The 12,598-nt window shown below is 48.2% G+C and overlaps 1 protein-coding gene across 2 annotated transcripts in view; it reads left to right on the forward strand.

Annotated features, from left to right (window-relative positions):
- WASHC5 (WASH complex subunit 5) overlaps nucleotides 1–11,388 on the forward strand; it is a 55,127-nt gene extending 43,739 nt beyond the window's left edge. For both annotated transcript variants that reach the window (XM_004607631.2, XM_055126044.1), the window contains exons 24-29: nucleotides 2,147–2,250; nucleotides 2,953–3,082; nucleotides 4,504–4,600; nucleotides 8,161–8,314; nucleotides 10,666–10,753; nucleotides 11,015–11,388. In XM_004607631.2, coding sequence (XP_004607688.2) covers nucleotides 2,147–2,250; nucleotides 2,953–3,082; nucleotides 4,504–4,600; nucleotides 8,161–8,314; nucleotides 10,666–10,753; nucleotides 11,015–11,071 — 630 coding nt within the window. In that variant the 3' untranslated portion in view covers nucleotides 11,072–11,388. The remainder of the gene's footprint in view (nucleotides 1–2,146; nucleotides 2,251–2,952; nucleotides 3,083–4,503; nucleotides 4,601–8,160; nucleotides 8,315–10,665; nucleotides 10,754–11,014) is intronic.
- Nucleotides 11,389–12,598: the final 1,210 nt, after the last annotated feature.

Here is a 12,598-nt window from a genome sequence, read left to right on the forward strand (position 1 = left end):
CACGGCCACACCAACCACCAGCCATATGTTACTATTGAACACTTAAAAGGTGGCCAGTGGGGCCGGAGAGATGGCACATAGGCTGAGGCACATGCCTTGCATGCAACTGACCCTAGTTCAATCCTTGGCGCTGCACATGATCCCAAGAGCACCTCCTGGAGTCACTCCTAAGCATAGAGCCAGGAATAGCCCATAGGTGACTTGTGGCACTAGGAAACTGGCTTTAATTTTATTTTAATAAGTTTTAATACAATTGACCCTTTAACAGCACAAAGGTTAGAGGCCATGAAATGCCCTACATAAGCAATGAGAAATCCATGTATAACTTTAGTTTTTTTATTTTTTTTTTTCTCACTTTATTTAAGCATCATGGTTTACAAAGTTGTTCATGATGATCTGTTACAGGCATTCAATATTCCAACATCAATCCCACCACCACGGTCACCTTCCCTCTACCGTTGTCTCTGTTTTCCCAACCATCACTCAAGTCTGCCCCTGTAGCAGACTGGTAGTAATTTGTTTTATATTGCTTGTTACCACGAAATGGCTAATGGAATGATAAAAAAAAAATTTCCGTAGAAGAAAATTTGTGAAAATTGCATCTCAAAGAAATGAAATGGGCCAGCTAGAAGTTGTATGATTCTGGTGGGTTTTTTATTTAGGGTTGGGTTTTTTGTTTGTGTTTGTTGTTTGGGGGTCACACCCAGCAGTGCTCAAGGATTACAACTGGCTTTGCACTCAGGGATTACTCCTGGTGGTGCTGGGGATTGAACCCCAGTCCGCCATATGCAAAGCAGACGCCCTACCTGCTGTACTGTCACTCTAGCTTCTGGAGTTGTATAATTCTATAAAGCCATTATGAAGCAGTATATCCTCCTATTTTCTTGTCTGCCTTGCTAATATTTTAGGGCTAGCTTTTGTATGATTTTAAAAAGAAAGAAATTTAGCAGAACAAAAAAAGTACCATTTTGCCTTTCGGGTGCCGACAAATTGAACTGGTGGGCACGAGCTGATCTCTCTCCCGAGCCAGTCATATTGTAGTCATCCCAGCCATCTCCACATACCATGCACACTCATCGCTGCTTGGGAATTAGAATGGCTCACATGTTGACTAGCTCTAGATCACAAGCCTGTTCGGTGTTTGAGAATCATAGTTCCTCATAGTTGGCTTCTAATGTTATTCTGTGCGTGGAACTCTGCTACAGGATCAGTCTGCTACAGGCCCTTCGCCTTCTCCAGATTCCCAGAGGGATTCAAAGTAGAAAAGTAACACTAAGAACTCCTGGGGTAGGGACCAAAGCAATAGTACAGCAGGTAGGGTTTTTTTTAACTTGTGCAGAGCAGATCTGGGTTTGATCCCTGGTGTCCTAGATGGTCCCTCAAGCACCACCAGGAATGATTCCTGAGCCAGGAGTAACCCCTGATCATTACCAGGTGTGACCCAAAATCAAAACAAAACTCCAGAATCCCTCGAGTAGGGATTGTCATTGTTAGAAGCACCTTTTTGGAAGATTTTTATGGATTCTTTTGTGACCCGCTTGACAGAGGTAGACAGAGATATGTTGACCCAGTTTTAGAGTATTAGTATAGAGACCAGAGAAAAAGAGTCCTGCAGGAAAGGCACTTGCCTTGCATGCGGCTGATCCAGATTCAGTCCCCTGGACTCCACATGGTCCCCCAAGCACTGTTAGGTCTAAGCCTTGAGCACCACCAGGTGTGGCTGAAACACACACACACACACACACACACACACACACACAGAGAAAACCCTTTTAATTAAGATAGAGTATTAGCACAAAGTAGTGTTGTAAAAGTTCAGTTTATGACAAGTAAAGAAAGTGAGGCTTCTCCCAGCAGCTACATGTGGAGAAATTATTGTAAAAGATCATCTCTGGTGCAGGAATAAATAATGCATCACTTTGGAAAATGTTCAAGTTTGGAAATACTGAGTTTGGCATGGATTAGTCAACCAGATGCCCCCTTTGAGAACCCCTTGTGCCAGTCACAGATGTTGAGGCCAGGATCCTTAAATATGCCCCTTGAGTGTTGTCATCTTTTTTAAAAAAAAAGGGAAAAAGTGACAGCATCACCCTCACCTTGCACATGCTTATTGTTCAAACCTGTTCTTTCACCTGCTCGTTCACAGGTTGGGCAGATGCAGATTCTAAGACAGCAGATTGCCAATGAGTTGAATTACTCTTGCCGGTTTGACTCCAAACATCTGGCCGCTGCCCTGGAAAATCTCAATAAGTAAGTGTCAGCTTTTGCAGACCATCTGTGGACTGGGCAGCATGTTGGCATCTTGGTTTTTCTCTCCCTCCTCCACCACCCCTTCCTTCTCTCAGTCTCCCGGCCCTCCAGCACCCCTCTAGGGAAGGGTGAATAACATTCGTTATTCAGTCAGTGTCTTGTCAATGACTTCACGCACCCCAGACACTGTGCCAGACACTCTCCCAGATTGAGAAAGTGGCGATTGCCAAATCCACACCTGGCTTTCCCGGAGGCCTGTGTCAGCAGAGCGAGTCACAAGACGTTAATCGCCAGGTGCGGGCTGTGGGTTCTGGACTCCTGTCCTCTCCTCTCTCCTCGGCAGCTTGCTCTGGTTTCGGGCCTCCTCAGTGGTCCCTGTGGCTCAGTTGCTCTGTCCGTTACCTTGTTCAGACACAGCAGATGTTGAAAAACAGTTTAATCGGTTCAAAGCTATTTGCACGGGGAAAGCCTTGAACCCCGCCACTCTCTCAGAGATGCCACTCCTCTCACGCAGCCTTACCCTCCTGCCAGTCCCGGGCATGGGCGTGGAGGGGGAGACTCCAGAGGATCAGGCCCTCCTTTTCCAGCTGAGGCTGCAGGACCCGGCGTGCCCGGCCTCGCCTCTGCTGGCTGCTGTCTGAATTCCCTGTGCCTAACACGCCTCTCTCTGTGCTTCCCCCACCACCTCCCCCTTCTCTTTAGGGCACTCCTAGCCGATATCGAAGCCCACTACCAGGACCCTTCCCTTCCTTACCCCAAAGAAGAGAACACGCTCCTGTATGAGATCACGGCCTACCTGGAGGCGGCCGGCATTCACAACCCTCTGAACAAGGTGGCCAGGGCAAGGGCGGGATGGCGTGGGTGCTGATACCGGGAGAACCTGCTTCCACCCCAGCCCTGAGCTCGTCTCCCCCGTCTCAAGTGAGAACAGCCCCACCTTCCGTGCCCGGACTCGGGGCTGAGGGGCCGGGACACTCCCCTACAGTCGTGACGGCTGCAGACTGCCGTGTGTGCAGGAGAGGGGACAGGTGTTCCCGGGTGTCTGGTGTTGAAACTGCAATCAGGAGGCGGCACCAGGCCTTGTGGCATCACCGATGCTTCCCTCCCGGGCACACAGAGATCCGCGTCCTTATCGGGCTCCCACCTCTTAGCTATAGTTCCCGTCACTGAAAGCCTCAGAACTGCAGGGTTGTTTTTTGTGTTGTTTTTTTTTTTAATCACTTGGTGCCAGGTTTCATTTGGTGCTGAGCCTGTGAGGATTCATGTTCCGTAGAAACGTTTGATCGCAGGGATTACCCTCAGCCCTCGATTCCCTTCCGAAAATCTACAAAATGCGAAACTGGGTTATGGGGATAAAAGATGAGGAACCGTGGGCCAAGGGTGGCTCGGGTGGTAAAAGATTTGCCTCCCACATGCCTGACTTCTCTCTGGTCACCAGGAGTGACCCAGCCCCAGCGTCTCCCCCAGCACACCTCAAAAAAGTAAAAGCAAGGAGAGATGATGCACCTAAATAGCCACTCGGCAGAAGCACTAACCTCTGCCAGGCACCACGTGACGCCAGAGCGAGCGTGACCTCACTTACTCTGCCACTGTACTGAAACGTCCCATTGTCAGGAGAAACCGGAGACTCGGGTCGGTCCCTTCCACAGCGCTGGCTCGTCATTCAGTCACAGAGCCAGGGAGTCTGAGCAGATCCAGTGCTCCCATACAGAGTGCCCCCACCCACTGCACTGCCAAGACGGCCCTCAGGGCTGCTGGAAGCAGGGTGCTGCCTGGTTGGGCCCCGGAAACGGGAAGGGAGACCCCCATAGGGCACTGCTCGGGGCAGAGCAAAAGACAGCACAGACACCTGTTGGCCACTTAATGCACCCCGGCACTGCTGCGTCACTCCTTCCTCCTCCTCCCCAACCTCTTCCTCCTGGCCCCCTGCCCTCTCATCATGTGTCCCGATGTTTGCCGTGTCTGCTATGTTCCGCTTGCCCCTTACCTGGCTGATCAGCTGCCTTCGTAGCATCGAGGGCTGTAGGGCTTGTAGGGAAGGAACTGCTAATCTCTGCGCAAAAGTCTTCCCTTCCCTAAAGCACTATGTTGTAGACATTGGTGGTGGGGTCGCAGTCGATGGTAATATATTAGCAGACCCGTCTAGAATGGAGCAGTCTGAATAGCAAACTGAGACACAAGGACACTTTCCCCTGGAAAATGTTCTATGCTATTGTCCAGTGTTGGTAACCACACAACCTTTCTCTTTTCCAGATATACATAACCACAAAGCGCTTGCCCTATTTCCCTGTGGTCAACTTCCTCTTTTTGATTGCCCAGTTGCCAAAACTTCAGTACAACAAAAACCTAGGTAGTGTATGGCATTTATTTATTCTTTATAATAAGGGGTGGTGATAGCAAGCTACAGGCAAAGATAGCTCTTTGTAGAGAATGCTGTGTCTCATGGAAAATTTTTATTTCTTTTACTTACATGAATGTTTGCTTATGTGCGTCTGAAATATGGTGGTTCTTCATGAAAACGCAGACTGTAGATTTAATACCAGTGAGGTCTGTGATATGCCTATTGTTTCTAGCAGCTGATTATCTGACCTGTGAAATGAGTGAGACCTTTGCTTCTCTTCTTTTTCTGGTGTTCAGTAGCCAGTGGTAGTGGTCTGGAGCTCCTTTGGCTCATGTCTTGTTTTTTCTTTTTTTGCTTTTTGGGTCACACCCAGCGATGCTCAGGGGTTACTCCTGGCTCTGCACCCAGGAATTGCTCCTGGCAGTGCTTGAGGGACCATATGGGATGCCGGGGATCAAACCCGGGTTGGCTGCGTGCAAGGCAAACGCCCTACCCGCAGTGCTATCCTCCAGCCCCTCATGTCTTGTTTTTTCAACTAGTGTCAGGTGCTAACTGTGTATCTGGAACCATCATAGGAAAAAAAAAAGGTGTTGAGGAGATAAAGCTAATTCACGGACATGTAGTATTCTAAGGTAGAATTTCTTGGGGAAATGATGGGTAGAATTAGTTGATACCAGAGTCTTTTAGTATATTTGTCCTGTTCCAGAAACAGAATCCTGTTTTTCTTACTATCATTCATCACTTTATTTTGAACATTTTTGCAATCACCTTTCTAATAAATACCCTGGGGCTTCCTATATCTCCAAATTTTGTATCAAAGTTAGGTGGGTGGGTTATTAAGGTTTTTTCAGTTCAGAAGAGTTAAAAAATTTTAAGTTAAGGATAAGCAAAAGTTGTAGTGATGTCACAGTGAGCTGGGTGCTTGTCTTGCACACAGTCAGCCTGGGTTTGATCCCTGACACTCCAAGAGTAATTCTTGAGTGTAGAGCCAGGAGAGGACTAAGCCCCGAACACCACTGAGTGTGACCCAAAACAAACAAACAAAAAGAAGCTAAAGCATGTTAAGAATATTTCTGTAGGGGCTGGAGCAATAGCACAGCGGGTAGGGCGTTTGCCTTGCACGTGGCCCACCCAGGTTCAATTCACAGCATCCCATATGGTCCACTGAGCACTGCCAGAAGTAATTCCTGGGTGCAGAGCCAGGAGTAACCCCTGTGCATGACCCAAAAAGCAAAAAAAAAAAAAAAAAAAAGAATATTTCTGTAAAAATGACCATATATTTTTAACGACCATTTCCACATTTGGAGAAGTTACTTAATTCCTTGTGTCTGGTGGATGTTTTGTAAAGATATAATATAATAGCAGGCACAGAGTGCTCAGTAAATACTCACTCATCCCGTATATTGTCAAAATAAATCTTTTTTTTAGAGGGGACCCATCTTATTCAGTGCTCAGGGTTGCAGGGGCCTCTCCTGATGATCTTGCCAATCAAGCCAGGGCCACCAGATCACCCTAGTGATGCTCAGACTGAAGGGCCAGGGGATGCCAGCAATGTCCCCTAATTCCTATACTAGCTCTGAGGCCCCAAAAACAATTTAAAAGGCCAGAGAGAGTACAGGAGTTACGGCCCTGGCACATGTTGCGTTTCCTGGCACCACATATGGTCTCCCACGTACCACCAGGAATCAACCCTGAGCACAGAGCCAGGAGTAACTCCTGAACACTGCTAGATATAGCCCAACTACCCCTGGGGGAAAAAAAATTTAAAGAACTATTCCACAATTGATTAAAATATATATCTTAAGATAAAATGCATGTTCTCTGTTGGTACTATCACTAAGTAAGAATATTATTTCTTTGTATTAGCGAGGTATAAGGATGATTTGTACCTAAGGATGGTATGTTTTTATTAGACTCTGTGTTTACTGGCTTGATTTTTTTCTAAATATTCCTTTCATTGCACATGAAGATAAAGTTGGCATTATATGTCAAGTAGTCGAGTACCTTAATTGTCGAGCTGCTTGTGGCATCCTCCAGATCCTTAAACAAACCAACAAAACCTCAGGAGAGGTACGACAGCAGGTAGGGGCCTTGCCTTGCACACAGCCGACCCAGGTTTGATCTCCAGCATTCCATAAGGTCCCCAAGCCCTATCTGTATTAATTCCTACGCACAGAATCAGGATTAAGTTCTGCACACAGCTGGGTGTGGCCTATGTCCCACCCCAAACCCAATTAATTTTTAAAAATACAAAGAAATATGAGCTGGAGAGATAGTACAACAATACAGCTGAGCTGGGTTCGACCCCCAGCATCCCATATGGTCCCTCCCAGCATCACCAGGAGTAATTCCTGAGTGTAGAGTTAGGCTGAGCATCAGAGGATGTGCTCCCCACTCCCTCCCCACCCCTCTCAAAAAATGGAAGAAACCTTAGTTTCTTTCATGTATTGGAAAGGAATCAAGTGGAAGGAAGGCTGAGAAAGAAACAGTACATTTGCATACCCTGAGCACACTTCTTTTGTTTGGGGACCCACATAGGGCAGTACTCAGAGCTTACTCCTGGCTCTGCATTTAGAAATTATACCTGTCATTGCTCAGGGGACCAAATGGGATGCCAGGAATCCCACCCAGATCAGCCATATGCATGACAAGCACCCTAACTGCTGTACTGTCACTCCAGCCCCGTGTGGTCATTGCTTTCAAAGCTCACCTAAGCCTGACTTGTAGGAAAGCATTTCTGTGTTGTGTCACTAAAGCGAGTCTCCTGTGGTTTTTGTCCTGGAAAATTTTCTTGGTCCATCTTATACATTAGCGTCTGTGGTCGCCGTATGACATGGATTGATGTAATTTTATGTGCAGTGTGAAATTGAGGTCAAGATTTGTTTTTCTCCTGTGTGGGTATACAGATTCTTTTCTTGTATAATGTTCAGAAAGAATGTTTAACAAATTTAAGACAAAAAAATTTTGTAGTTTAGATTTTTGGCCACATCCAGCAGTGTTCGGGGCTTACTCGTGGCTCTGCACTCAGGAACCATATATGGTGCCAGTGATGGAACCAGTGTCTGCCACATACAAGGCAAGCACCTTAGCCCTAGACAAAAAAAAAAAAAATTTGGCCCGGAGGTGGAGCAGGAGCCACACCCAGGAATGCTCAGGAATTACTCCTGTGTCTGCACTCAGGAATTACTCCTGGCAGTGCTCTGGGAATCATATGGGATGCTGGGAATCAGACCTGGACCAGCCACAAGACAAGGCAAGTGCCCTACCCTCCATACTATTGCTGTGGCCTCAATAGTAGATGACATTCTAGTGGTTTTTACTGAGACTGTTACAGGATGTTACTATGCCCTTAACAGGCGCCACCAGACCATCTTATTGTGTTGACTCCTTTGAGCACTTGAGGCCACCACCAACCCAGCTCTTGATTCCAAATGTCCAGTCTTTATTCCCTCCCAACAGGCCTCTGCATGCACCCCCACCCTCGTAACCCTCCAGAACATTCTCTTAAGGAATGGATGTTACAAGGGCCACGTGCATCACTCAGGACTTGCCCTTCACGTTCCCCACAGGAATGGTCTGCCGCAAGCCCGCCGACCCTGTGGACTGGCCTCCCCTGGTGCTAGGCCTGCTCACCCTGCTGAAGCAGTTCCATTCCCGGTACACGGAGCAGTTCCTGGCGCTGATCGGCCAGTTCATCCGCTCCACAGTGGAGCAGTGCACGAGGTAGGCGGCCAGCCGGGAGCAGTGGGACTAGTGTTGCCCAGCAGGCGGTGATCCTCGGGGGCTCAGCTCGCCCCCCCGCTTCGCTCCCCACAGAGGTTATTGGGGACGGGCTGCCCAGCCTGCTCTGTGAACAAGTCAGGGCACAGCTCGGGGGAAGCGATGGACACTGTGCCAACCCTGTGGCGCGTGCACGCAGCAGTGCCTTCCCAACAGTGTGTCATGGCCCAGTGAGCAGGCAGGGAAGAGCGTGCTGCCAAGGGCTGCATGCTCTGCAGGGGGTATCCAGGGGCTCGTGGCATCAGACCTGGGTGGTGTGAGCTCTCAGTGGGATGTGGACCAAAATCCCACAGAAACTCCCCACCTGACACCTGAGGCCTGTAAACCTGCCCGTACTTTCTCCTGCAATCCCACCCGCCACATGTGGGGATTTGGGGGTCCCACTGGGCTAGGAGGAAATATTAGTGTGATAACGGCTGGATACCAAGTCCTCTGCCGCCACTCTCTGAGGTCTGCTCTGCTAAACCCACATGGTGGCATATATTTCATTTGCAGAGTTCTACTCGTGGACTTTGCTTTTTCAGCTGGAGACAGGGGTCTACCAAGTAGCAGTAGGCCTTGGGGCCCCGTCCCATGACTCTCAGCCACTCAGGCCCATCTACTGAGTGCTGGGGCCCAAGGATGCGGTCTCTGAGATTACTAGTGCCCCCCCCCCCCCGCAGTGCTCAGAGGGTCTATGTGGTTGGTGCCAGGGACTGAACTGGGATGGATCTTAACTGGACCTCTGTGCTCTTTTCGGTGTTCTCTTGTGTTTTGTCAGGAGCTGGGGGGACCTAGGGCCACAGTTCCGTGCCTCAGGGGTCATGCCATGCAGGGGGTGATGCATTCAGAGATCAAGTTCAAGGCCTCACTGGGGCCTGATTCCCGACACCCTAGCTCCAGCAGGAGTGATCCCTGAGCACTGCCTGGTGTGCCCCCCACCCAGAAAAAAACAACTCAAGACCTCACGGATGCTCTCCCACTTGAGCCGTCATCCTAGTCCCGCCACTTGGTCCCTGTGACCCACATAATGTATAGCCTGATCCGGAGGCTTCCCACAGCACTGCGTGATGACAGCAGGCGCGGTGTGCCTGCCCCTGAGACATGCAGCAGCGCAGGGCCCTGGCAGGGAGTCCTGGGTCTCTGCCAGCTAGCTCCCCAGCAGGCAGGCAGTGTTCGCTACGTGCCAGGGCAGAGTGCCACCCCCGCTCCCCGAGTCGCTGCCAGGCCTTGTCCATTTTGGAAGTCCACAGACAATGTACTCACTCCTCCTCCGAGCATCCCTCTGCCCCGCCTCTCTGCTCCTGTTGGGGACTGCTCTGGGCCAGCTGGGCTCCTGGGGCTGTTGGCCATTCACCGACCTCTCCAGGGCACGTCAGTTTTTCAGGCTTATCTGAACACTGCCAGGCCTGTTCCAAGATTCCAGGTGGAGAGGTGGATGTGCCTCCGGGGAGTGGGTCAGCAGCCACAGTGGCTGTCCTGGGCGCTGGGAAGCCTTCGTGCATGCACAACTCCTGAAAGTGGGGCATGCTTTCTCAACGGACTCTTTCTCCCCCGTGATATCATCAGATACGTGGCTTCCTCATCGTGGTTAATGGAGTGAACCACAAACACTGCTTGACTTTCTCAGACGTGTTTCAAAAAACAGGTTTTGGGTTTGGCTTTTTAAGAAAGGACTGCACCTAGCACTGCTGGAAATAAGGTGGCCAGGCTGTCGAGAAAGCCAGCACACAAACAACTGAAAATGTTAAGAGGCCTGGAGAAGGTGCTAAGTCTAACAGGAGCCTTAGTCAAGACCATCTTCCCAGAGCAGTCAGGGAGGAATTCTTAGAGGAGGAACTTGGAACAGAAGAAAAATATATTTAGACATTTACCTTAAAAGAAGTGTAAAATAGGGTACCAGGTTATGTAGCTCTAATGGAAGAGCATGATGGGGTTAGGTCCCCGGCATTGAGTACCTTATCTTGTCCACACACACAGCACATCAACGACCAAAAAGCATGTAGATCAAATATATTGCAGGTGGGGTGGTTCCATTTGGACTTTGTTTAGGGACCTGTCCAGTTGATGAATCATGAAGGGGCCGAGAGGTGGGCAAATATGGAGTGAGTCATGGAGGCAGCAGGAGCCCAAGAAACCAGAGGGAAGCCAGGAGTCTTGCCCTCTAAGCTGAGTCCTGAAGATCAGCCAGCCAGGCTGTGACTTGATAGGAGGCAAGCAGACGGTGTGATTTGTTTCTTTAACTTTACATAGTCTTCTGGTATCTTGCCCGGAGGTCTGCCCAGTGAATGGGTTCACACCATTCTCTGTTACAGCCAGAAGATCCCTGAAATGCCTGCAGATGTGGTGGGTGCCCTTCTGTTCCTGGAAGATTATGTCCGGTACACCAAGCTCCCCCGGAGGGTAAGCCTAAGAACAGAACCAGTGCTCTTGTTGTGAAGAGACTTAAGGTATTCTTAGGGGCCAGAGAGCTAATACAGGCCCTAAGGTGCTTGACCTATATGCAAGCTGGCCCAGTTCAAATCCCCAGCACTGCATATGACTCCCCCTCTTTCCCAAAAAAACCCTTATCCTCGTATCCTCATTTCTTTCATTTTCATGCAGAAAATTTTTATTTTATTGAGTGATTATACTGTGACTCATGAAGTAATTGAAATTTTTCAGGTTGCTGAAGCACACGTGCCTAACTTCATTTTTGATGAGTTCAGAACAGTCCTGTAACTTTAACTTCTTCAGTGAAATGACTGTCCTTAAAACCTTCCCGCCACCACGAAAATGAATTAAGAAATGAAAACAACTGTTCATGTAACCAACCACACTGAACCATCAGACCTTCTGAGGAAGAAGTATCTCACTGCACTAATTATTGTTTAAATCATGGTATTATATGCAATTTATATCATGTAGAAGCAGAATACATTTTTGTACTCCCTCTTATAAATGCTGAATGTACTTGTTATGTAAAAATCCATTTAGTTTTATGTTCTAAAGAACTATTTGTGCAATTCCAGATTTTCAGTAAAATAGTATTGGCAGTACCAAGTTGTCTTGTTTATAATTCAAATTCTGTATTTACCCTGCAAAACATTTTATATGGAAAAGTAACAATCAGACCCACAATAGCCTGACGAAAGATTAAATGTGTAGAACACAGCCACGGACCATAGACCACAGAAGCTTGTTGGTGTCTGACGCTCATGGACTTCTCTAACCTCAGGCATTCTGAGGGCTTTTGAACATCACTTCTGAGGGTTTGGAAACACCCCGACTTGGGCCCCTCCTTTTACCCATTTCTTCCTTTCACAAGTCAAGCTCCACCCCAAGTCCTCAGAATAGCTTAATCATCATTAGCTAGAAATCAGAATTCTGAATCACTTGGACATGGGAACTGACATTATTGTGGCAACTTGAAGCAAGAAAGCGTTTAACTATAGATCTAGTTCTGTTCTCTAGAGTGGCAAACCAAAAAATGTTCAGACCAGAATCTAAACATGTTTTGCCTGACTAGTGATTTAGCAAGTCAATGAAACTTCATTGATTTATACTTGAAAGGCATAGTTTGAGCCACTCATTGTTCTAGTTTCTGCCACTTTGTCCCAAACCAGCCTTGAAAGCATTGAACTCATAAATCCAAGACTAATTGATGTCCCGGGTTCTTTTCCATTTTCTGAATTTATTCTTATCAAAAAATCTCAAATTCTCAACTACTGAAAAAAAATTACCTCATAGGCTTTGACGAGTCCTAATAAAATCGTCGGGTCTGGAGGCCACATGTGGCAGCACTTAAGCCTCTCCTGATTGTGCTTGGAGTCATCCAGGGTCAGGGGACAGAGTGGACTCTTGCAGGCAAAGCACATGCTCAGCCTGTGGAGCTGGATCTCCCCAGCCCTAGAAAGGATTTTGGGGGCTGGAGTGATAGTAAAGCGGGTAGGGCATTTGCCTTGCACGCAGCTAACCCAGGTTCGATTCCCAGCATCCCATATGGTCCCACCGAGCTCCGCCACGAGTAATTCCTGAGTGCAGAGCCAGGAATAACCCCTGAACATCTCTGTGTGATCAAAAAAAAAAAAAAAAATGGGTTTTGAAGGTTTGGGGAGCAAAACCTTACAACCCAGTTTGGGATTTTCCCCATCCCTTCTCAGAGTTGTGGCAATGACGGAGAACTGTGACACACTTTGCAGTGCTTTGCAGACTTAGTCATGACCTGTAGGTATGACACGGGGAATCATGAACAGTGGTTCCCAGTAA

The sequence above is a fragment of the Sorex araneus genome, chromosome 2 (genome assembly GCF_027595985.1).
Source record: "Sorex araneus isolate mSorAra2 chromosome 2, mSorAra2.pri, whole genome shotgun sequence".
Taxonomy (NCBI): Eukaryota; Metazoa; Chordata; class Mammalia; order Eulipotyphla; family Soricidae; genus Sorex; species Sorex araneus.